Raw genomic sequence first — 26,358 nt, 5'->3', positions numbered from 1 at the left:
ACCACCCTAGAAAATGCCGTGCTCATATGACAACAGGAAAATGCAAACTCCCTTCCTGTAAGCTTTTTCACCCTGAAATGTGTACCTCTTCAGTACAGGAAAGACTGTGCTATAACTTAAATTGCCGGGCACACCATCTAAAGGGGACAAAAAGATACAAAACATCCAGGCAATGGGAAAACCTGGGTAGCCACAGCCACTCAAGAGGGAAAGGTTTTTTAGTGCCAGGAAGGAAAAAAAACTGGCAGGAAATGGCAGAAATCGTACACCAAATCCAGTCATTCCTGGAGTGGAACCACAGTCGATGGCCTCCACTCCAAACCAACAGATACAGATACTAATGCCGGAAAAAAAAAATCCCCCCCCCCAGTACCAACAATACCACCAGTCCGATGACATTCTTCTTTGCAAATATACAGGGTCTAAAGCCAGCAACAAACAACAAAATATCTTTCATCCGTAGACTGCTTGCAGAGGCAAAGGCAATGTTCACGGCTTTCACTGAGACCCACATAAAGGATCACTTGGACAACGAAATATGGATCCCAGGTTACAACCTATACAGATGTGACAGAGTGAACAGGCAAAAGGGAGGGGGAGGGGAGTTGGCCTGTACATTGCAGAGTCACTTGTTTGCACAGAACTGCTTAATGCCTCAAATGATGTAGTGGAAGTGTTAGCAGTAAAGATCAAGAACCAAAACCTAGTCATTGTGGTAGTCTACAAGCCTCCGGATGCAACATCCCAGCAATTCCAGAAACAGCTGTTAAAAATTGACCATTGTCTGGAAAATCTTCCAGCTCCTCCACCCAACATCTTGCTCCTGGGGGATTTCAACTTAAGGCACCTAAAATGGAGGAATATAGCAAATAATATTGTTGCAGTAATAACACCAGGAGGCAGCTCTGATGAAAACTCACACTCACACGAGCTTTTAAACCTCTGCGCAAAATTCAATTTAAACCAGCAAATAATAGAGCCTACTAGACTGGAGAATACACTAGACCTCATCTTCACTAACAATGATGATCTGATAAGAAATGTCACCATATCAAAAACAGTATACTCAGATCACAACATAATTGAGATTCAGACATGTATGCGCGGAGCCCCAGACCGACATAATGAGATTAGTCACGAGGGTGCATTCACCAAATTCAACTTCAATAACAAAAACAAAGTGGGACCAAGTAAACCAAGTCCTAACCGATATAAGCTGGGAAGATATACTAAGCAACACAGACCCCAACTTATGCCTAGAACAGATTAACTTGGTGGCACTCGATGTATGCACAAGGCTTATTCCTCTAAGAGAAAGGAGGAGTAGATGTAAAATAGAAAGAGACAGGCGCTCCCTTTACAGGCGACGGAAAAGAATAACAGAGCGGCTAAAAGAGGTCAATATATCTGAAATGCATAGGGAGACACTGGTCAGAGAAATAGCAAGCATCGAACTTAAGCTAAAGGAATCTTATAGGAGTCAGGAATCACGGGAAGAACTAAAAGCCATAAATGAAATCAAAAGAAACCCAAAGTATTTCTTCTCCTATGCCAAATCAAAGTCGAGAACAACGTCCAGTATTGGGCCCCTACTTAAACAAGATGGGTCCTACACAGATGACAGCAAGGAAATGAGTGAGCTACTCAAGCCCCAATATGACTCAGTTTTTAGCAAGCCGCTAACCAGACTGAGAGTCGAAGATCAAAATGAATTTTTTATGGGAGAGCCACAGAATTTGGTTAACACAAGCCTATCCGATGTTATCCTGACGCCAAATGACTTCGAACAGGTGATAAATGACATACCCATGCACTCTGCCCCAGGGCCAGACTCATGGAACTCCGTGTTCATCAAGAACTGCAAGAAGCCCCTATCACGAGCCTTTACCATCCTATGGAGAGGGAGCATGGACACGGGGGTTGTCCCACAGTTACTAAAAACAACAGACATAGCCCCACTCCACAAAGGGGGCAGTAAAGCAACAGCAAAGAACTACAGACTGATAGCACTAACATCCCATATCATAAAAATCTTTGAAAGGGTCCTAAGAAGCAAGATCACCACCCATCTAGAAACCCATCAGTTACACAACGCAATGCAACTTGGGTTTAGAACAGGTCGCTCCTGTCTGTCTCAACTATTGGATCACTATGACAAGGTCCTAGATGCACTAGAAGACAAAAAGAATGCAGATGTAATATATGCAGACTTTGCAAAAGCCTTCGACAAGTGTGACCATGGCGTAATAGCGCACAAAATGTGTGCTAAAGGAATAACAGGAAATGTCGGTCGATGGATTTCCTCACTAACAGAACACAGAGAGTAGTAGTCAACAGAGTAAAGTCCGAGGCAGCTACGGTGAAAAGCTCTGTTCCACAAGGCACAGTACTCGCTCCCATCTTGTTCCTCATCCTCATATCTGACATAGACAAGGATGTCAGCCACAGCACCGTGTCTTCCTTTGCAGGTGACACCCAAATCTGCCTGACAGTGTCTTCCATTGCAGACACTGCAAGGCTCCAGGCGGACATCAACCAAATCTTTCAGTGGGCTGCAGAAAACAATATGAAGTTCAACGATGAGAAATTTCAATTACAGTGGACCCCCACATACCGATGGCATCACATAACGATTAATCCGCATACCGCTTGCTTTAATCGCAAAAATTTTGCCTCGCATACCGCTTAAAAACCCGCTCACCGATTTTCGTCCGAGACGCGTCCAATGTGCGGCCTGAGCCACGCTCACATGTTCCGCCGGTGGCATTGTTTACCAGCTAGCCTCCGCGGTAACATCCAAGCATACAATCGGAATATTTCGTATTATTACAGTGTTTTCGGTGCTTTTTCTGGAAAATAAGTGACCATGGGCCCCAAGAAAGCTTCTAGTGCCAACCCTACAGCAATAAGGGTGAGAATTACAATAGAGATGAAGAAAAAGATCATTGATAAGTATGAAAGTGGAGTGCGTGTCTCCGAGCTGGCCAGGTTGTATAATAAACCCCAATCAACCATCGCTACTATTGGAGGTACAGCTGCTGCTGCTGCTGCTGCTGTAACATTGTCTGTTGCTGCTGTAGCATCGTCTGTTGCTGCTGTACCACCGTCAGCTGCTGCTGCTGCTGTAGCATCGTCTGCTGCTGCTGTAACATCGTCTGTTGCTGCTGTAGCATCGTCTGCTGCTGCTGTAGCATCGTCTGTTGCTGCTGTACCACCGTCAGCTGCTGCTGCTGCTGTAGCATCGTCTGCTGCTGCTGTAGCATCGTCTGCTGCTGCTGTAGCATCGTCTGTTGCTGCTGTACCACCGTCAGCTGCTGCTGCTGCTGTAGCATCGTCTGCTGCTGCTGTAGCATCATCTGCTGCTGCTGTAGCATCGTCTGCTGCTGCTGTAGCATCGTCTGTTGCTGCTGTACCACCGTCAGCTGCTGCTGCAGCATCGTCTGCTGCTGCTGTAGCATCGTCTGCTGCTGCTGTAGCATCGTCTGTTGCTGCTGTAGCATCGTCTGTTGCTGCTGTAGCATCGTCTGCTGCTGCTGTAGCATCGTCTGCTGCTGCTGCTGCTGCTGCTGCTGCTGCTGCTGTAGCATCGTCTGCTGCTGCTGTAACATCGTCAGTTGTTACTGTAGCATCGTCAGTTGCTGCTGTAGCATCGTCTGTTGCTGCTGTAGCATCGTCTGCTGCTGCTGTAGCATCGTCTGCTGCTGCTGCTGCTGTAGCATCGTCTGCTGCTGCTGTAACATCGTCAGTTGCTGCTGTAGCATCGTCTGCTGCTGCTGTAGCATCGTCTGTTGCTGCTGTAGCATCGTCTGTTGCTGCTGTACCACCGTCAGCTGCTGCTGCTGCTGTAGCACCGTTGTTGGTGTGGCTTATTGAGAATACCAAGAAACAATTAACCCCAGAGGATTTGCCACCCAGGATAACCCAAAAAAGTCAGTGTCATCGAAGACTGTCTAACTTATTTCCATTGGGGTCCTTAATCTTGTCTCCCAGGATGCAACCCACACAAGTCGACTAACACCCAGGTGAACAGGGAAAAATGCCTGGAACTAGTGCTCATATTGGTGAATTTAAAGCCAGCAAAGGTTGGTTTGAGAGATTTAAGAATCGTAGTGGCATACACAGTGTGATAAGGCCTGTTCTGGAAGAAAATGCCAAACAGGACCTACAGTACTCAGGAGGAAAAGGCACTCCCAGGACACAGTGTCTCATCAGTCATTACTGCATCTTCAATAAAGGTAAGTGTCATTTATTCTTCATTTAGTAGAGTAGTACATGCACAATATATATTGTGCATGTACTACTCTACTATTGTGCATGTATCCTTCTCTTTGTGTGTAGGAAAATGTATATTTCATGTGGTAAAATTTTTTTTTTCATACTTTTGGGTGTCTTGCACGGATTAATTTGATTTCCATTATTTCTTATGGGGAAAATTCATTCGCATACCGATTATTTCGCATAACAATGACCCCTCTTGCACGGATTAAAATCGGTATGCGGGGGTCCACTGTACTCAGATATTGTAAATACGAGGAAATTAAATCTTCATCAGAGTACAAAACAAATTCTGGCCGCAAAATAGAGCGAAACACCAACGTCAAAGACCTGGGAGTGATCATGTCGGAGGATCTCACCTTCAAGGACCATAACATTGTATCAATCGCATCTGCTAGAAAAATGACAGGATGGATAATGAGAACCTTCAAAACTAGGGAGGCCAAGCCCATGATGACACTCTTCAGGTCACTTGTTTTATCTAGGCTGGAATATTGCTGCACACTAACAGCACCTTTCAAGGCAGGTGAAATTGCTGACCTAGAAAATGTACAGAGAACCTTCATGGCACACATAACAGAGATAAAACACCTCAATTACTGGGAGCGCTTGAGGTTCCTAAACCTGTATTCCCTGGAATGCAGGCGGGAGAGATACATGATTATATACACCTGGAAAATCCTAGAGGGACTAGTACCGAACTTGCACACGAAAATCACTCACTACGAAAGGAAAAGACTTGGCAGACGATGCAACATCCCCCCAATGAAAAGCAGGGGTGTCACTAGCACGTTAAGAGACCATACAATAAGTGTCAGGGGCCCAAGACTGTTCAACTGCCTCCCAGCATACATAAGGGGGATTACCAACAGACCCCTGGCAGTCTTCAAGCTGGCACTGGACAAGCACCTAAAGTTGGTTCCTGACCAGCCGGGCTGTGGCTCGTGTGCTGGTTTGCGTGCAGCCAGCAGTAACAGCCTGGTTGATCAGGCTCTGATCCACCAGGAGTCCTGGTCACAGACCAGGCCGTGGGGGCATTGACCCCCGGAACTCTCTCCAGGTAAACTCCAGGCATCAACTGCTCTAGATACTGTTTCAGGGTCCTCTTCAGTGAAAAAGTCTAACTTTAAGTCAGTAAATCAGTCAAGTCAGTATGTTATTCAGTTAAGTCATTTGGTCAATCAAGTCATTCAGTCAAGTCATTTCGTCAATCAAGTCATTCAGTCAAGTCATTCAGTCAGTCAAGTCATTCAGTCAAGTCATTCATTCAAGTCAGTAAGTCATTCAGCCAAGTCAGTTATTCAGTCAGTCAAGTCAGTAAGTCAGTCAGTTATCATACAAACTCATATTTACCTCATTCTTTTTGTATACAAAATTACGCTTCATTCCGGCTACAGGCTATCTCTTGTCTAATATCTCTATTTTCTTCATTGATTCTAGGACTTAAATGCTTAAACCTTTTCTTGCAACTTTCAGCAACACTTGTATGCCTGCTGGGTGCCATGATTGCTTGGCAGATTTAAGATATGGCAATTAATACGTATCTAAACAAACTCAGCGAGCTACTGGCACAGGTTCATCCAGCACATGTATGAACTGAACTGAAGGCTGGGAGGGTGGTGGGGGTGGCTGATGCTGGCAGGGGATGGCTTTAGCCCATCTCACCCGGCGGGCGACTACTCTCAAAATTTTTTTCCCTCCTCAACCTTATTAAACTAATTTTACAGTGTTAAATAAAAATATGCCACAATTCTTCAATTGTGCTATAACCAAAATGTTCATGACTGTCTACTGTATTATTATATTATTATTATTATTATTATTATTATTATTATTATACATTTTACTATACAGTGGACCCCAGATTAAGACATCATCAGATTAAGAAATAATCGGATTAAGTAACGTTTTTGCGTCAAAATATTGGCTCGGTTAACGACACAAAACTCGGTTAGTCATTCATCCCGAATGTGTCCGTGCGCCGTAAGTGGCCTGGCCACTCCATGTACAGCCAGTGTGCCATTGTTTACAAGCCAGTGAGGATGATTCCGCACATACATGCAATACATTTTGTATTATTCCATTGTTTTTAGTGCTTGTAACTGCTAAATAAGCCACCATTGGCCCAAAGAAAGCTTCTAGTGTCAGCCCTTTGGTAAAGAAGATGAGAAACACTATTGAATTCAAGAAAGAGATTATCGCAGAATACGAAAGTGGAGTGCGTGTCTCTGAGCTGGCCAGGTTGTATAACAAACATCACTACTATCTTGGCCAAGAAAAAGGCAATCAAGGAAGCTGTTGTTGCGAAAGGTGCAAATATGCTTACAAAACAGTGATCGCAAATACTTGAAGATGTGGAGAGAATGTTGTTGGTGTGGATCAACAAGAAACTATTGTCAGGAAATAGTGTTTTGCAGTCAGTTATATGTGAAAAGGCAAGACAGTTGCATGATGATCTCATTAAGAAAATACCTGGAACTAGTGCTCATATTGGCAAATTTAAGGCCAGCAAAGTTTGGTTTGAGAGATTTAAGAATCGTAGTGGCATACACAGGGTGATAAGGCATGGTGAGGCTGCCACTTCTGACAAGGGGTACATAGAGGCTGAAAAATTAAAACTCCAACAAGTGTTCAATTGTGACGAAACAGGCCTGTTTTGGAAGAAAATGCCAAACAGGACCTACATTACTCAGGAGGAAAAGGCACTCACAGGACACAAGCCTATGAAAGACAGGCTAACTCTCATGTCTTGTAGTAATGCTAGTGGGGATTTGAAAGTGAAGCCTTTACTTGTGTATCACTCTGAAAATCCCAGAGTGTTCAAGAAAAACAGTGTCCTAAAGACTAAATTGTGTGATATGTGGAGGGCAAACAGTAAGGCATGGGTCACGAGGACATTTTCCTAGATTGGTTCCGTGACGTGTTTGGCCCCAGTGTGAAAAATACCTCCTGGAAAATAAATTAGAACTCAAGTGCCCCCTGGTAATGGACAATGCTCCTGCTCATCCTCCAGTCTTTGAAGAACGAATGGTGCCGGAGTTTAGTTTCATCAAAGTGAAATTCTTGCCCCCTAATACCACTCCTCTCCTCCAGCACAAGGACCAGCAGGTCATTTCAAATTTCAAAAAGCTGTACACCAAAGCAGTGTTTCAAAAGTGCTTTGCAGTGACCTCAGACACTGAATTGACCCTAAGAGAGTTCTGGAAAGATCACTTCAATATCCTCAGTTGCATAATCCTTATAGGTGAGGCTTGGGAGGGAGTGACTTGCAGGCCTTTGAACTCTGAAGAAAATTGTGACCTGAATGTGTACAAGAGAGGAATTTGAAAGGTTTGGGGCTAACCCTGAGGAGCCTATGCCAGTTGTGGAATCTATTGTGGCATTGGGGAATTCCATGGGGTTGGATGCGAGTTTGGAGGATGTGGAAGAGTTGGTGAAGGACAGCGATGAAGAGCTAACTACTACAGAACAGCAAGAGCTTGAGATGCAACACCAACAGACCACAGCTCAGGAATTTCTTTCAGAGGAGGAAGGTGCCTTCTTCAAAGATTAAGGATATTGTGCAAAGTGGACTGAAGTGCAAACATTTATGGATGAACATCACCCTGACACAGCTGCTGCAGGCTGTGCTGGCAACATCTACAATGACAGTGTTGTGTCCCATTTTAGGGAAATCTTAAAAACATGCCAGAAACAGAGCTTTGGCATGTCTGGTGTCTGGAATGGATTAATTAGATTTCCATTATTTCTTTTGGGGAAAATTAATTCGGATTAAGTCAGATTCTGTATAAGACACGCTCTCTGGAACGGATTAATTACATTAACCGAGGGGTCCACTGTATTATTATATTATTATATTATTATATATATAATTATTATTATTATTATTATAATGGGGAAGCGCTAAACCTGTAAGATTATACAGCACCTGTGAGGGGGGAGGGGATGGAAGGTATTCAGGCTTTATTTAAGGAACTGGAGCATAGATACAATTCCCTAGATCAAGGGCCCTTCATCAGTGTTAAGGAACGTCCCTTGAGGGGGAGAAGCTCGCATCCTGAATTTTGGCTCGTATCCAGAAACAAAAAAATTGCCCAAGCGACAGCTTGTATCCTGAAAAACTTGCATGCTGGGGCACTCATAATCCAAGGTTCCACTGTATATACACTCGTTGTGTACAACACAATAACCGCACAAACATTGTTATCATGATATTGTTGATAAAACCTGTTTTCTCAACCCCATGCAGACTTCCCCACCACCCACATGGAAATATGTAAGTCACTTTGACTTTTTTGGGTTATCCTAGGTAATTTGCACAAATGCTACTATGTTGTTTATATAAACCCACGCTGCCTTCCCCACCATTGATGCTGTCTTTCCCACTACCCACACTGCCTTCCCCACCACCCACATGGAAATAAGTCATATATAAGTGGGTAGAATTATTGACAATATGTAAAGTAAAAGTACACAAGTGCAACTAATGTGACATTTTATTGTGGCAATGTTTCACTTCCCAGGAGCTTTGTCAAGCTGTTACGAACAATACATGGACATAGAGGGTATATATAGGCTTAGAGTGAGGTATAATGCTAGTGGCAGTAGTAGTAGTGATACAATATGGTAGAACAACTAACTTGCACCTGAGTAAAAGGATATAAAAGCTATTACTAGGGTAACATAAAAATAGGTTAGACTCGTATTTCTATTGGAGGTTGGATTAGAGAAGGCCTGTTTCGATGTTCATCCTCTGTAATGTGTTTGTGTTGTATTAGCCGGAGATACATATGTGATGGCAGGGTTTACTGTTTTCAGGAAGATTCTTCCTAAGACTTCAGAGATGGTGAAGCTGCCTTTGTTTTATTTAATTGTATTAGAGACAGCGATTAGTACTGACTCAAGGCACTTGCGTCTGCGGAAATTAGTTTTTTTGATCACTAATTAGTCACTTTGATCACAACTAATCACATTAGTTGCACTTATGTCCTTTTACTTTACTTGGAAATAAGTCACTTTGTCTGATTTTTTGAGTTTATTCTAGGTAATCTACAGATATGCTGCTATGTTGTTTACACAAGCCCACGCTGGCTTCCCCATGACCCACACTGTCTTCCTCACCACCACTTTTTTGGTGGAAGGTTTATGGTCGTCTGGGCTCTCAGCATTATTTCTGGTATCTTGGGCATTGCTTTCTGTCGCAAACTCCTCAGCATCATGAGATTCATCTTCACTGACACTTCAATCTGTGTTAGAACTATCACTTGGGAAGGGAAAAGTCTCAATTCACCGGGGAGTGAGGTATTCCTTACCGCTAGGCTTGGTGACCAAGGCATACTGAATTAGCACTCCCACAATGCACTGTGGCTTCCCCGATATATTTTTTTTATACTGCACACACTGACGACGCAGATCCGTTCTCTCGCATGTAGGCCTACCAGCTTTCTCCCGCTAGATTTGAAGCAACTAGAAATTTGGCATATTAATACATCACCAACACTGGCTCATAAGACGTATTTACATGGCACCGACAATGAAAGGGTTATGTTAAATAATGAGTGTACTGTATATGCATTTTATCACTCTAGGGCGCTTTAACCCTTTGAGGGTTTTGGTAGTACTAGTACGTCTTACGCGTAGGGGTTTTTGACGTACCTGGAGACCTGGAGTTTACCTGGAGAGAGTTCCGGGGGTCAACGCCCCCGCGGCCCGGTCTGAGACCAGGCCGTACTAGTACGCATAAATTCTAGCGGCCTCAAATCTAGTGGGAGAAAGCTGGTAGGCCTTCATATGAAAGAATGGGTCTATGTGATCAGTGTGCACAGTCTAAAAAAAATCCTGCAGCACACAGTGCATAATGAGAAAAAAAAAACTTTGACCATTTTTTTGGAATAAATCAGCGACTTTGCAGTGTATTTTCGTATGGTATTTATTGTTGTATTCTAGTTTTCTTGGTCTCATTTTATAGAATGGAAGACATATTACAGAAATTGAGATGATTTTGACTGGTTTTACAATGAAAGGTGCCTTGAAATTGAGCTCAAAGTAGCAGAAATGTTCGATTTTTACCGAAGTTCAAAAGTAAACAAATCGTGCCAAGCGTGCAATACACGTCAACTGGTGAGTCTAATATTCTTTCACAAGTGCACCAATAATATTTATACCATTTTTTACACTAATGCAGTAGTCTGCATAACAGTAAATCTTATATTTTTTGTGAGAATAAAAATTCAAAGTGGAAAGCAAAAGAATATAAGAGGGGCCTTGAGACGTGACTAATGACTAGAGGAAATGTCATTTTAGTGCCAGGAATGTCTTTCTTGTTTATTCTGGACCCTATTCGGAAATTGGCATCTTTTGAAATTTGTGTGAAATTGGCAAAATTGCTAAATTCTGACCACTGTACTGGATAGTTGAATTTCATAAATGGGTGGTTTCTTGCACCCATTCGATAGAAAAAATGGAGTTCTAGCGAAATATTCATGTTTTTTGTCGACTAGTACAGTGAAATTGGCCGAAAATGGGGCTCAAAGTGGGCAAAATCGCCGATGCGTAAACATCGTCGAGACCTCTAACTTTGCGAGAGCATAATTCTGTAAGTTTTCTATCAAATTTCAAACTTTTGGTGTCTTTATGATCAGGAAAAGATTCTCTATCTTTTCATTAGAGAAAATAATTTTTTTTTTTTTTTAAATTTGGCCGACCCTGAGAACGAGTTTCGGAGAGGGCCTGTCGACCCTCAAAGGGTTAAACATCATAGTATATTATGTGTGGGTGGGGTGGCCAGGAGGGCTACCATATCTACCACACCTGACTACTTACAATCAATGCTACTCACCTTTTGCCCTACATTAAGTCTACAAATATTTTGAGGTAAATAATTAGTGTACTGTTTGTGTATTTTACTTTTTATTGTTTTTAATGCCTAGTTCTACTGCTAACTAATGTATGTTAGTGTAAACTTGTTATCTAGCATTTATATGCATTTATAAGTGAAAAAACATGACGTTCCACTTTCTGGCGATGTCTCCTTTCCAGTGGTAGCCTGGAACCTAACCAGCTGTATAAGTGGGGCCCTACTATCCTTAACCCTTAAACTGTCCAAACATAGATCTATATTTGCTCACGTAGCGCTCCAAATGTAGATCTACACTTTTTTTACGTGGTTTCTCATGGAGAAAATCGAGGTCGGAGCGCTACATGTGCAAACATAGATCTACATTTGGACAGTTTAAGGGTAAATTCTAAGATTAGCCTCCTAACTCCTAGGCTAATTATTTACATTACAATTACTACATTGCTACTACACATATTTAAGTTAAGTTAGAGATAGTTGCTCAGCTTAAGGCAGTAGTTACATTTCCCATAAACAGTAGGCCATAGGCACCTTCAGCTCGCCAGTTTTGAGCATCGTTTGGCGTAGGCTGAACTGAACCCTTAGTCACAATTGAGTAGTGAGACAGGCAACTTCCCCCACACAAACCTTGCACAATGAATACAGTTGTTCACCACTATCACTGCAAGGTGAACCAAGCAGTTGTGTGACTAAACAGGTATTTCTTAGGTGATTCCTGGCCTTCTACCACCACGTAAGTATTTGGGACCTTGAATATTCATCTGTATTCTGTATACTTGTGTGGGGATTGGCCACCCACAACCTGAGATTACCACCACCAGCTGCCATACACTGTCTACTGTGAGGAATAAAGTCAGTACCCCATTGATCGAGTTACCCTGAAGTGTAGCGGCAGGCTTCAGACTGCGACTCATGGCTGAAATGTGGAACTACTAACCCAACTCAGCGATAATCCCACAAACACTGCCTAATTCCCTACATCTTTAGAGAAAAAGAGCTTTTTCCCCTGGAGTCAAAAAAAAGAAAAAAAAATGTACCAGAGTATAATGATACCAACTCTCATATGGGTGTGAAGAATAGGTTTTGAACTTGACTCTGAGGAGAAGGAGGAGGTGGTTCCAGGCAGTGGAGATATGTTTGAGGACAGTGAAATGTGTGAATATGAACCTGGAGATTAGAAATGGGGGGAGAGGGACTACCAAAAGTATTATTTAGAGGGTTGAGGAGGGTTTGTTTAGGTGGTTTGTACATTAAAATGAACAGGACAAAATAGGATGACTGGGTGGGGGGGGATGTATATATATTTAGGGTGGAGGGAAGGAAGGGTAGGGGTCATCCCAGGAAAAGTTGGAGGGGTAAAAGAGATTTTGAGTGCTTGAACATTCAGCTGGCTTGTGTGTGCCTGTTAGACAGCAGTGAGTGGAGGTAAGTGTTTTTATGAATTAATATGCCATTGGAGTGTGAGAATGTTAACATGGTACAGAGAAACCAGTTAACTGGACTTGAGTCCTGGAACTGGGAAGTACAGTGCCTGCACTCTGAAAGAAGAGTGGGGAATATTTCAGTTTGCAGGTCATCTGAATTGTGATATCAGCACAGCAAGACAGTGATTGAATGAGTGATGAAAGTGTTTACATTTTTTCTCTTGTGTTACTGTATCTTGGTGGGAGAAGGCAACTGTCTAAAAAACTACTGTCAGTAGTTCTTGTTAGTCAAGCAGATTTTAATGGCATTTTTTTTTTCCTCATTTTAGTGAATAATGTTGGAGTGGCTGGCTCTGCTCTGTGTCTCTTCATTGATGCACCTGAAGATGATATCTGGGCACTTGTGAATGTCAATGTCGCATCTGTACCAGCTATGACAAAGTTAGTATTGCCTGGGATGATTGCACGCAGGAAAGGGGCCATTGTCAACATTAGCTCAGCGGCAGAGATTTTTTCTCTCCCTCTTTTGCAACTTTACTGTGCATCGAAGGTAAATAAATGCTCTGGTACCTGTGATATACCCTGACCAGTTTCAATGGTTTTCCTGTTATTCTCCAACTAATTTTTTTTCCAGGTTACTCTGATAATAAATTCACTGAAAAACAAGACAGGAAACCTTGCTAATACAGTGGAACCTTGGTACTCAAACTTAATTCATTCCAGAAGGCTGTTGGAGTGTTGATCTGTTTGAGTATTGAACAAATTTTTCCCAACCAATTTTCTTTTTGGTTAGCTGTTATCACTTATCTTTGTAGGCCCCATGGTGACTTATTTATACTACAGATAATGTAAAAAAACCCCACAAAATGCAAAGAAACACGAAATACATGTACATAGTTTACAGCGAAGTTCTGGCAGGTTATGTTTGTTTGGTCAAGTGCTGATCTTTGTTTAAGTGGGGAGCTGTTTGAGTACCGAGGTTCCACAGTACAGTAGAACCTCGACTTACAAATGCCCCACCATGCGAATTTTTCAGGATACGAACTGTCATTTGGTTGAGTTTTTGCTTCTGGATATGAATGAAATTTCAAGATGCTAACTTCCCCCTCAAGGGAAGTTCCTTAAATAAATAGGTAGTAGGTTGGTAGACAGCAACAGCCCAGGGAGGTACTACCATTCTGCCAAGTGAGTGTACAACGAAAGCCTGTAATTGTTTTACATGATGGTAGGATTGCTGGTGTCCATTTTTCTGTCTCGTAAACATGCAAGATTTCAGGTACATCTTGCTACTTCTTCTTACACTTAGGTCACACTACACATACATGTACAAGCATATATATATGTACATACCCCTCTGGGTTTTCCTCTATTTTATTAATAGTTCTTGTTCTTGTTTATTTCCTGTTCTCTCCATGGGGAAGTGGAACAGAATTCTTCCTCCGTAAGCCATGCATGTTGTAAGAGGCGACTAAAATGCCGGGAGCAAGGGGCTAGTAACCCCTTCTCTTGTATATATTACTAAATGTAAAAGTAGAAGCTTTCGTTTTTCCTTTTGGGCCACCCCGCCTCGGTGGGATACGACCAGTGTGTTGAAAGAAAGAAAGAATTGCTTGTGTCTTTTGTCTGTCTCATAAATATGCAAGATTACAGGTACATCTTGTTACTTCTACTTACACTTAGGTCACACTAAACATACATGTACATGTTTATTTATACACACTCATCTGAGTTTTCTTTGATTTTATCTTAGTTCTTGTTCTAATTACTTTTCCTTTTTATATCCATGGGGAAGTGGAATAAGAATCTTTCCTCCATAAGCCATGCGTGTTGTAAAAGTCAACTAAAATGCCGGGAACAATGGGCTAGTAACCCCTTTTCCTGTAATAATTACTAAAAAGAATAAGAAGAAGAAAATTGTCAAAGTGGGAAGTCTGAATGTGCGTGGATGTTGTGCGAATGATAAGAAAGAGATGATTGTGGATGTTATGAATGAGAAGAAGCTGGATGCCCTGGCTTTAAGTGAAACAAAGCTGAAGGGGGTGGGTGAGTTTCATTGGAGAGGAATAAATGGGATTAGGTCAGGGGTTTCTAATAGAGTTAGAGCTAAAGAAGGAGTAGCAATAATGTTGAAGGATAAGCTATGGCAGGAAAAGAGGGACTATAAATGTATTAATTCAAGGATTATGTGGAGTAAAATAAAGATTGGATGTGAGAAGTGGGTTATAGTAAGCATATATGCACCTGGGGAAGAGAGAAGTATAGAGGAGAGAGAGAGAGAGAGAGAGAGATTTTGGGAAATGTTGAGTGAATGCGTGGGGAGTTTTGAACCAAGTGTGAGAGTACTTGTGGTTGGGGATTTTAACCCTTTGAGGGTTTTGGTCGTACTAGTACGTCTTACGCGTAGGGGTTTTTGACGTACTAGTACGCATAAATTCTAGCGGCCTCAAATCTAGTGGGAGAAAGCTGGTAGGCCTTCATATGAAAGAATGGGTCTATTTGGTCAGTGTGCACAGTCTAAAAAAAATCCTGCAGCACACAGTGCATAATGAGAAAAAAAAAACTTTGACCATTTTTTTGGAATAAATCAGCGACTTTGCAGTGTATTTTCGTATGGTATTTATTGTTGTATTCTAGTTTTCTTGGTCTCATTTTATAGAATGGAAGACATATTACAGAAATTGAGATGATTTTGACTGGTTTTACAATGAAAGGTGCCTTGAAATTGAGCTCAAAGTAGCAGAAATGTTCGATTTTTACCAAACTTCAAAAGTAAACAAATCGTGCCAAGCATGCAATACACGTCAACTGGTGAGTCTAATATTCTTTCATAAGTGCACCAATAATATTTATACCATTTTTTACACTAATGCAGTAGTCTGCATAACAGTAAATCTTATATTTTTTGTGAGAATAAAAATTCAAAGTGGAAAGCAAAAGAATATAAGAGGGGCCTTGAGACGTGACTAATGACTAGAGGAAATGTCATTTTAGTGCCAGGAATGTCTTTCTTGTTTATTCTGGACCCTATTCGGAAATTGGCATCTTTTGAAATTTGTGTGAAATTGGCAAAATTGCTAAATTCTGACCACTGTACTGGATAGTTGAATTTCATAAATGGGTGGTTTCTTGCACCCATTCGATAGAAAATATGGAGTTCTAGCGAAATATTCACGTTTTTTGTCGACTAGTACAGTGAATTTGGCCGAAAATGGGGCTCAAAGTGGGCAAAATTGCCGATGCGTAAACATCGCCGAGACCGCTAACTTTGCGAGAGCATAATTCCGTAAGTTTTCTATCAAATTTCAAACTTTTGGTGTCTTTATGATCGGGAAAAGATTCTCTATCTTTTCATAAGAGAAAATAATTTTTTTTTTTTTTAAATTTGGCCGACCCTGAGAACGAGTTTCGGAGAGGGCCTGTCGACCCTCAAAGGGTTAATGCTAAAGTGGGTGAAAATGTTGTGGAGAGAGTAGTAGGCAAATTTGGGGTGCCAGGGGTAACTGAAAATGGGGAGCCTTTAATTGAGCTATGTGTAGAAAGAGGTTTGGTAATAAGTAATACATATTTTATGAAAAATAGGATAAATAAATATACAAGGTATGATCAGTAGCACGTAATGGAAGTAGTTTATTAGATTATGTATTGGTGGATAAAAGATTGATGGGTAGGCTCCAGGATGTACATGTTTATAGAGGGGCAACTGATATATCGGATCATTATCTAGTTGTAGCTCCATTTAGAGTAAGAGGTACATGGGATAAGAGGAAAATGGCAACAAGAAGTAAGAAGGAGGTGAAAGTGTATAAACTAAGGGAGGAGGAAGTTCGGGTGAAATATAAGCAACTATTGGCAGAAAGTTGGGCTGGTGCAGGTACGAGTAGTGGGGGAGTTGAAGAGGGTTGGAATAGTTTTAAAAATGCAGTGTTAGAATGTGGGGCAGAAGTTTGTGGTTATAGGAGGGTGGGTGCAGGAGGAAAGAGGAGTGATTGGTGGATTGATGAAGTAAAGGGTGTGATAAAAGAGAAAAAGGTAGCTTATGAGAGGTATTTAAAAAGCAGAAGTGTTATAAGAAGAGTAGAGTATATGGAGAGTAAAAGAAAGGTGAAGAGAATGGTGAGAGAATGCAAAAGGAGAGCAGATGATAGAGTGGGAGATGTACTGTCAAGAAATTTTAATGAAAATAAGAAAAATTTTGGAGTGAGTTAAACAAGAAAGCCTAGGGAACAAATGGATTTGTCAGTTAAAAACAGAGTAGGGGAGTTAGTAGATGGGGATATGGAGGTTTTGGGTAGATGGCGAGAATATTTCGAGAAGCTTTTCAATGTCGACGAAGAGAGGGAGGCGGTAATTTCATGCACTGGCCAGGGAGGCATACCATCTTTAAGGAGTGAAGAAGAGCAGGATGCGAGTGTGGGGGAGGTGTGTGAGGCATTACGTAGAATGAAAGGGGGTAAAGCAGCTGGAACTGACAGGATCATGACATGCTATTTTTTAGCTTAAGACTATTTACTTTGTTTTATACTTAATTCTAACTATAGATTCACTACAAATCTTATGATTACAAGCATTGATCCTGATACCAACCTCTTATTTCATGACTTAAATGAATCAAACAGTTACTGTAATTACTACACTGCAGAACAATCAAAGGCACTTCTCAGTTCCAACAACAACATAACTATCTTTAACTACAATATCAGATCTTCAAGCAAGCATTACGATGACCTCATAGCATCACTCAATTCCTTACATGCCAATATGTCCATCATTACACTAACTGAAACCTGGCTAAAGCCTGATAGTACAGATGTCTATGCCATTCCTGGTTACACAGCCATACACAACTGTAGGCCAGACCAACAAGGGAGTGGCACAGCCATATACTACTCAGACCAACTAGAATGTATCACTAATACTTGCACAAGGGATGAACATGGGGAATATATAATAGCCAAATTCAAATCCAAATACCTACAAAAACCTCTCACATTGATAAACATCTACAGAGTTCCACAGTCAAACATTAGCCAATTTAGTCAAAACCTAGGAAGTATGATAATTGATGCACGCATGAACAAAGATCACTTATTACTCTCAGGTGACTTCAATATAAATCTCCTGCAAGACCAGGACCCACACGTTACTGAATTCACAAACACAATGAGTAACTGTATGTTGCTACCAACAGTAACAAAACCTACAAGAGTTACAGAGACTAGTGTTTCCCTACTTGACCACATCTGGACCAACACCATATCCCCTTTAAAATCAGGCATAATTACAGATAATACCACAGACCACTACCCTACTTTCCTCATAACAACTCTTGGTAAACTACCCCAAGACACTACTAAAGTCACCTTCAGACTTCACAATGAGGCGGCCATTAATAACTTCACAACAGCAGTAGCAAACATTGACTGGCACACTGAGCTAGAAATCTATACAGATATTGACGAATGTATTAATAATTTTATAAAAAAGACCCAATACCTCTATAACAAGCACTGCCCTAAAAAAACTAAACAGATGACAGCTAAGAGACTGAACAGTCCCTGGCAACACCCAGCATCCTCAAATCCATAAATACAAAACACCAATATGAAAAACAGTACAGAATGGGTCACATAACCAGAGACCAAACAAAACGTTACTCGTCAGTCCTAACCAGCCTGATAAGAAGGGCAAAAAAATTGTATTATGAGAACAGATTATCCAACGTACGAGGTGATATAAAAAAGACCTGGAAAACCCTATCAGAAATTCTGGGAACAAAAAAGATATCACAAAATAGCGAAATAAAATTAGCAAAATCAGATGAACCCCAACTCCCACCAACAGAAACAGCAAACAGACTCAATGATTTCTTCTCCACTATAGGACAAAACCTTGCCAATAAAATCCCAAGCTCAGATACCCCACCAAATGACTACCTCACCGGCAACTACCCGAACACACTGTTCCTAGCTCCGACTAACCCATACGAAGTCTCCCTTATTATCAACGCACTAAAAAACAAGGCAGGAGATTTAAATACCTTACCACCCTTTATATACAAAAAAGTGTCACAAGTGCTATCACCAATCATTGCAACACTCTTTAACAAATCCATTGAATCCTCCACCTTCCCTACAGTACTCAAAATAGCAAGCGTCACCCCGATTCACAAAGGAGGAGACCAAACAGAGTTGAATAACTATAGGCCAATATCCAACTTACACCCTCTCTCAAAAATCTTCGAAAAATTAATTCATAAATGAATCTACTCCTACCTTATCTCCCAAAACATACTCAACCCCTGCCAATTTGGATTCAGGCCTAATAAAAATACTAATGATGCTATTATACACATGCTAGAACATATATACACTGCAATAGAGAAAAAAGAAGTCCCACTGGGGATCTTCATTGACTTACGTAAAGCTTTTGATACAGTTGACCATGACTTGCTCCACGTAAAATTGTCACACTATGGTATAAGAGGGCACTCCCTCAACTACCTCAAGTCATACCTCAGCAACAGAAGCCAATATGTGTACGCAAATGGGGCAAACTCTTCTGCACAACCAATTACAGTTGGTGTCCCACAGGGAAGTGTCCTTGGCCCTCTTCTCTTTCTCCTATACATAAATGACCTACCAAATGCTTCGCAATTACTCAAACCCACACTATTTGCAGATGACACTACATACGTCTTCTCCCACCCGAGCCCAGTCACGCTAGCCAATACTGTAAATACCGAATTACAGAAAATATCTACCTGGATGAGGACTAACAAACTTACACTAAACATTGACAAAACCTACTTCATTCAGTTTGGCAACAGAGCTACAGATGTCCCTCTAAACATAATGATAAATGGATCACCTATCACAAAGCTAACAGAGGGAAAATTCTTAGGAATCCACCTTGATAATAGACTCAAATTTCATACACATATACAACAAATTTCTAAGAAAATTTCCAAGACTGTAGGCATACTATCGAAGATACGGTACTATGCTCCACAGTCAGCCCTCCTGGCCCTATATCACTCTCTTATATACCCCTATCTCACCTATGGAATTTGTGCATGGGGCTCAACAACAGTTAACCATCTCAGACCACTAATTACCCAACAAAAGGCTGCAGTTAGAATGATAACAAATTCTCACTACAGGCAGCACACTCCATCAATATTCAATACACTAAACCTACTCACCATACAAAACATCCATACTTATTACTGCACCTATTACATACATAGAACACTTAACTCTGATATTAACCCTCCCCTCAAACATCTCCTTGCCAACCTCAACAGAACACATGACCATAACACAAGGCACAGACCACTCTTTGATGTTCCTCGTGTCCATCTCACACTATGCAAAAACTCAGTGCACATAAAAGGCCCTAAAATCTGGAATTCATTACCTATAAATATAAAAGAAACACTACCTGTTTATAAATTCAAGTCTCTTCTCAAAGATCACTTACTCACCCAAAACCAAATAAATACTGAATAACTGAACCTTATAAATTGTATATCTTAAATGTTTCTCACAATTATATCACATAAATGTTAAACCTAAAACCCAATCTAACTTTATTATTTTTTAAATACACTACCTAACAGAATACTCCATATGACTGAATGTACAACAATGCATGCAACCATATGACCTGTCTTTGTAATACTCACTTGTGCTTTATAGTAATCTGTTTACATTAATGTTTTATCACTGATTTCATCATTGCTTAGTTAATCTTAAGTTAATTTTAAGCGAGCCCGTAATGCTATGCATAGTATAAGTGGCTTTGGCATGCTGCTCTTATCTGTATTTTTTTGTACCTCTGTATGTGTGCTCAAACTGTAAATAAAAAAAAATAAATAAATAAAAAAAAAAATGTTAAAAGCAGGGAGGGACATAATGTTGGAGTGGTTGGTATTTTTGTTTAATAAATGTATGAAAGAGGGGAAGGTACCTAGGGATTGGTGGAGAACGTGTATAGTCTCTTTATATAAAGGGAAGGGGACAAAAGAGATGGTAAAAATTATAGAGGAATAAGTTTACTGAGTATACCAGGAAAAGTGTACGGTAGGGTTATTATTGAAAGAATTAGAGGTAAGACAGAATGTAGGATTGCGGATGAGGAAGGAGGTTTTAGGGTGGGTAGGGGATGTGTAGATCAGGTGTTTACATTGATGCATATATGTGAGCAGTATTTAGATAAAGGTAGGGAAGTTTTTATTGCATTCATGGATTTAGAAAAGGCATATGATAGAGTGGATAGGGAAGCAGTGTGGCAGATGTTGCAAGTATATGGAATGGGTGGTAAGTTACTAAATGCTGTAAAGAGTTTTTATGAGGATAGTGAGGCTCAGGTTAGGGTGTGTAGAAGAGAGAGAGACTACTTCCTATTAAAAGTAGGTCTTAGACAGGGATGTGTAATGTCACCATGGTTGTTTAATATATGTATTTATAGATGGGGTTGTAAAAGAGTAAATGCTAGGGTGTTCGGGAGAGGGGTGGGATTAAATTATGGGGAATTAAATACAAAATTGGAAGTGATAGTTTGCTGATGATACTGTGCTTATGGGAGATTCTAAGGAAAAATTGCGAAGGTTAGTGGACGAATTTGGGAGTGTGTGTAAAGGTAGAAAGTTGAAAGTGAACATAGAAAAGAGTAAGGTGATGAGAGTATCAAATGATTGAGATAAACAAAAATTGGTTATCAAATTGGGAAGGAGGAGTATGGAAGAAGTGAATGTTTTCAGATACTACTTGGGAGTTGACGTGTCAGCTGATGGATTTATGAAGGATGAGGTTAATCATAGAATTGATGAAGGAAAAAAGGTGAGTGGTGCATTGAGGTATATGTGGAGGCAAAAAATATTATCTATGGAGGCATAGAAGGGAATGTATGAAAGTATAGTAGTACTAACACTCTTATATGGTTGTGAAGCTTGGGTTGTAAATGCTGCAGCGAGGAGGAGGTAGGAGGCAGTGGAGATGTCCTGTCTAAGGACAATGTGTTGTGTAAATATTATGCAGAAAATTCGGAGTGTGGAAATTAGGAGGTGTGGAGTTAATAAAAGTATTAGTCAGAGGGCTGAAGAGGGTTTGTTGAGGTGGTTTAGTCATTTAGAGAGAATGGATCAAAGTAGAATGACATGGAGAGCATATAAATCTGTAGGTGAAGGAAGGTGGGGTAGGGGTCGTCCTCGAATAGGTTGGAGGGAGGGTGCAAAGGAGGTGTTGTGGGCAAGGAGTTTGGACTTTCAGCAAGCGTGCATGAGCGTGTTAGATAGGAGTGAATGGAGACAAATGGTATTTGGGACCTGATGAGCTGTTGGAGTGTGAGCTGGGTAATATTTAGTGAAGGGATTCAGGGAAACCTGTTATTTTATATAACCGGACTTGAGTCCTGGAAATGGGAAGTACATTGCCTGCACTCTAAAGGAGGGGTTTGGGATATTGGCAGTTTGGAGGGATATATTGTGTATTTTTATATGTATATAATTCTAAACTGTTGTGTTCTGGGCACCTCTGCAAAAGCAGTGATTGTGTGTGAGTGAGGTGAAAGTGTTGAATGATGATGAAAGTATTTTCTTTTTGGGGATTTTCTTTCTTTTTGGGTCACCCTGCCTCAGTGGGAGACGGCTGACTTGATGAAAAAAAAAAAATTATTTCTTTGCAAAGGTTACAATGTTTGTTTACATGTTTTAATATGATTGGAGATGTCATGTCTGAGGGCAATGTGTGGTGTGAATATAATGCAGAGAATTCGTAGTTTGGAAGTTAGTAGGAGGTGCGGGATTACAAAAACTGTTGTCCAGAGGGCTGAGGAAGGGTTGTTGAGGTGGTTCGGACATGTAGAGAGAATGGAGCGAAACAGAGTGACTTCAAGAGTGTATCAGTCTGTAGTGGGAGGAAGGCGGGGTAGGGGTCGGCCTAGGAGAGGTTGGAGGGAGGGGGTAAAGGAGGTTTTGTGTGCGAGGGGCTTGGACTTCCAGCAGGCATGCGTGAGCGTGTTTGATAGGAGTGAATGGAGACAAATGGTTTTTAATACTTGACGTGCTGTTGGAGTGTGAGCAAAGTAACATTTATGAAGGGGTTCAGAGAAACCGGCAGGCCGGACTTGAGTCCTGGAGATGGGAAGTACAGTGCCTGCACTCTGAAGGAGGGGTGTTAATGTTGCAGTTTAAAAACTGTAGTGTAAAGCACCCTTCTGGCAAGACAGTGATGGAGTGAATGATGGTGAAAGTTTTTCTTTTTCGGGCCATCCTGCCTTGGTGGGAATTGGCCAGTGTGATAATATAAAAAAAAAAATAGTAATAAAAAAATATGATTGGAGCAAAGAAAGCCACTATCATGCCGAGGCATTTTGGGCAAATTTAGCCTAATACAGTGGACCCTTGACCAATGATGGAATCACCTAACAATAAAATCACCTAACGATGCGTTTGAGCGTAAAATTTTTGGCCTGACCAACGATGAAAAACTTGACTAACAACATTCATCCAGAACGCGTCCACACATCTGTCTGGCCTGAGCGCGCCTAAGCTGCCTTGCCTTCAGTTAGTGTGCAATTGTTTTCAAGCCAGGGCAGATGATTCCACACATACATTCGATACATTTTGTATTATTCCAGTGTTTTCAGTGCTTGTAACTGCTAAATAAGCCACCATGGGCCCAAAGAAAGCTTCTAGTGCCAACCCTGTAGTAAAAAGTTGATAATTGCAATCAAATTGAAGAAAGAGATAATTACAAAGTATGAAAGTGGAGTGCGTGCCTCCGAGTTGGCCAGGTTGTATAACAAACCCCCAGTCAACCATTGCTACTATCTTCGCCAACAGAAAGGCAATCAAGGAAGCTGTTGTTGCAAAAGGTGCAAGTATGTTTTCGAAACAGAGATCACAAATACTCGAAGATGTTGAGAGACTGTTGTTTTTGTGGATAAACGAAAAACAAATATCAAGAGATAGTATTTCTCAGTCAGTAACATGTGAAAAGGCAAGGCAAGGCAGCTGCATGATGATTTAATTAAAAAAAATGCCTGCAAGTAGTGGTGATGTTAGTGAATTTAAGGCCAGCAGAGGTTGGTTTGAGAGATTTAAGTATCATAGTGGCATGCACAGTGTGATAAGGCATGGTGAGGCTGTCAGTTCGGACCAAAAAGCGGCTGAAAAATATGTGCAGGAATTCAAGGAGTACATAGACACTGAAAAATTATAACCCCAACAAATGTTTAATTGTGACAAAACAGGCCTGTTTTGGAAGAAAATGCCAAACAGGACCTACATTATACAGGAGGAAAAAGCACTGCCAGGACACAAGCCTATGAAAGACGGAGTAACTCTCATGTTTTGTAGTAATGCTAGTGGGGATTGCAAAGTGAAGCCTCTACTCATGTATCACTCTGAAAATCCCAGCGTGTTCAAGAAAAAGAATGTCGTCAAGGCTAATTTGTGTATGATGTGGAGGGCAAACAGTAAGGCATGGGTCATTAGGTACATTTTCTATGATTGGTTCTATCATGTGTTTGGCCCCAATGTGAAAAATTACCTCCTGGAAAATAACTTGGACCTCAAGTGCCTCCTGGTATTAGACAATGCTCCTGCTCATCCTTCAGACTTGCCAGAGCGAATTGCGGGGGACTTGAGCTTCATAAAAGTGAAGTTTTTGCCTCCTAATACCACTTCTCTTCTCCAGCCCATGGACCAGCAGGTCATTTCAGATTTCAAAAAACTGTACACCAAAGCAGTGTTTGAAAAGTGCTTTGAAGTGACCTCAGACACTCACTTGACCCTAAGAGACTTTTGGAAAGATCACTACAGTGTCCTCAGTTGCATAAACCTTATAGGTAAGGCTTGGGAGGGAGTGACTAACAGGACCTTGAACTCTGCTTGGAGGAAATTGTGGCCACAATGTGTAGAAGAGAGGGATTTTGAAGGGTTTGGAGCTAACCCTGAGGAGCCTATGCCAGTTGGGGAATATGTTGTTGTGTCATTGGGGAAGTTCATTGGGTTGGAGGTTAGTGGGGAGGATGTGGAAGAGTTGGTGGAGGACGACGATGAAGAACTAACCACTGATGAGCTGCAAGAGCATCTGAAACAGCAAGAGGAAATTGCTTCAGAGGAAGGGAGAGAGAGATGGAGGAAGTTGCCTTCTTCAACGATTAAGGACATTTGTGCAATGTGGACAAAGGTGCAAACCTTTATGGATGAAAATCACCCTGACACAGCTATTGCAAGCTGTGCTGATGACTTTCACAATGACAATGTTGTGTCCCATTTTAGGGAAATTTTAAAGGAATGCCAGAAACAGAGCTCTATGGACAGATTTTTGGTGTGACAGAGGTCCAGTGACTGTCAAGTTGTTCCCATTTGCATTAAAAAAGAAGTGAAGTAACTCTGGAAAAGGACTTGGTACCTGAAGTCCTTATGGAAGGGGATTTCCCTTCCAAAAATTAATACACCTCCATCTCCCTTCCTCCCATCTGATCAGTCATCACTACATCTTCAATAAAAGTAAGTGTCATTTATTCTTCATGTAGTATTTATTGTGCATGTATCATTGTTTTCTGTGTAGGAAAATATATATTTCATGTGAAGTTTTTTTTTTTTCATACTTTTGGGTGTCTGGAATGGATTAATTGGATTTCCATTTTTTCTCATGGGGAAAATTAATTCAGCTAACGATAAATTCGGCTAAGGACAAGCTCTCTGAAATGGATTAATATCGTTGGTCGAGGGTCCACTGTCCTAATAGACTACTTAAGTCTAGACAGGTGAAAAGTGTACTAGTAGTGTATATTAAGTAAGTTAAAGCTTTTGAAGAGTGGTGGGGTGTGTTATCTGGTACAGGAGTGTGTGATCATCTGCACTGCCACTTTTGGTTGGGTTATTAAAGATTTAACCCTTTGAGGGTCCAGACTTCCGATCTGAAACCTGTCCACAGGGCCCAAGAAGTTTAAGAAAAAAAAAAATTTTTTTTTTCTTTTGAAATCGTGGAGAATCTTTTTCTGAAGGTAATAAAGCAAAAAGTACGAAATTTGATAGAAAATTGAAAAATTGCTCTCTCATGAATTTTGTTGTGTCAGTCAGCGATATTTACACATCAGAGATTTTGCCCACTTTGACTCCCATTTTAGGCCAATTATTCGAATTCAAATTCAAATTCAAAGTTTATTCTCTATAAAGATTACAATGTTGAATTTACAGAATTTGGTTGTTGTGTGGTTTACATGTAGTTAAATAATGATTACAGAGTGTACCACTAGAACGCCTAGCATGGCTAGGCATTTCGGGCAGACTTAGTTTAATTCTTTATTTTAAAATATTACAAATTATGAGGTAAGTTGGTATTATGGCTAAGTGACTAAATACTAGTTTGTGAGTTTAGCAATGTGAATGCTTTTGTTTTGGCACAGTACATAGTTTCAGTATTGGAGTATCATAGGATTCATTATTTTAAGATTGAGATTAATATTTCTGTTTATGGTCAAATGGGTGAGTGAGTGTAAGTGTGAACCACCAGGTGGTATTCGTGTAGTTAGTTGATGGGGTTTATCAGGGAGATAAGATGTTTTCTAATGGTAGTTTTGAAGGTGATGAATGTGTCTGCAGTTCTAGAGTTCTCAGGTAGGGTGTTCCAGATTTTAGGGCCTTTGACATACATTGAATTTTTGTAAAGGTTTAGTCAGACTTGGGGAATGTCGTAGAGATGTTTGTGTCTGGTGTTATGCCTGTGGGTTCTGTCACAACTATCAAGAAAGCGTTTTAGGTCAAGGTTGATATTGGAGTTTAAGGTCCTG

The 26,358-nt window shown here is 40.9% G+C and overlaps 1 protein-coding gene across 3 annotated transcripts in view; it reads left to right on the top strand.

Moving 5' to 3' along the window:
• LOC128701486 (inactive hydroxysteroid dehydrogenase-like protein 1) overlaps positions 1-26,358 on the top strand; it is a 160,933-nt gene that overhangs the window by 57,612 nt on the left and 76,963 nt on the right. For all 3 annotated transcript variants that reach the window (XM_070101752.1, XM_070101751.1, XM_070101753.1), the window contains exon 4: positions 12,885-13,105. In XM_070101752.1, the coding sequence (XP_069957853.1) occupies positions 12,885-13,105 (221 nt within the window). The remainder of the gene's footprint in view (positions 1-12,884; positions 13,106-26,358) is intronic.

The sequence above is a fragment of the Cherax quadricarinatus genome, chromosome 78 (genome assembly GCF_038502225.1).
Source record: "Cherax quadricarinatus isolate ZL_2023a chromosome 78, ASM3850222v1, whole genome shotgun sequence".
NCBI lineage: Eukaryota > Metazoa > Arthropoda > Malacostraca > Decapoda > Parastacidae > Cherax > Cherax quadricarinatus.
This window is presented reverse-complemented; position numbering and strand designations above follow the sequence as displayed.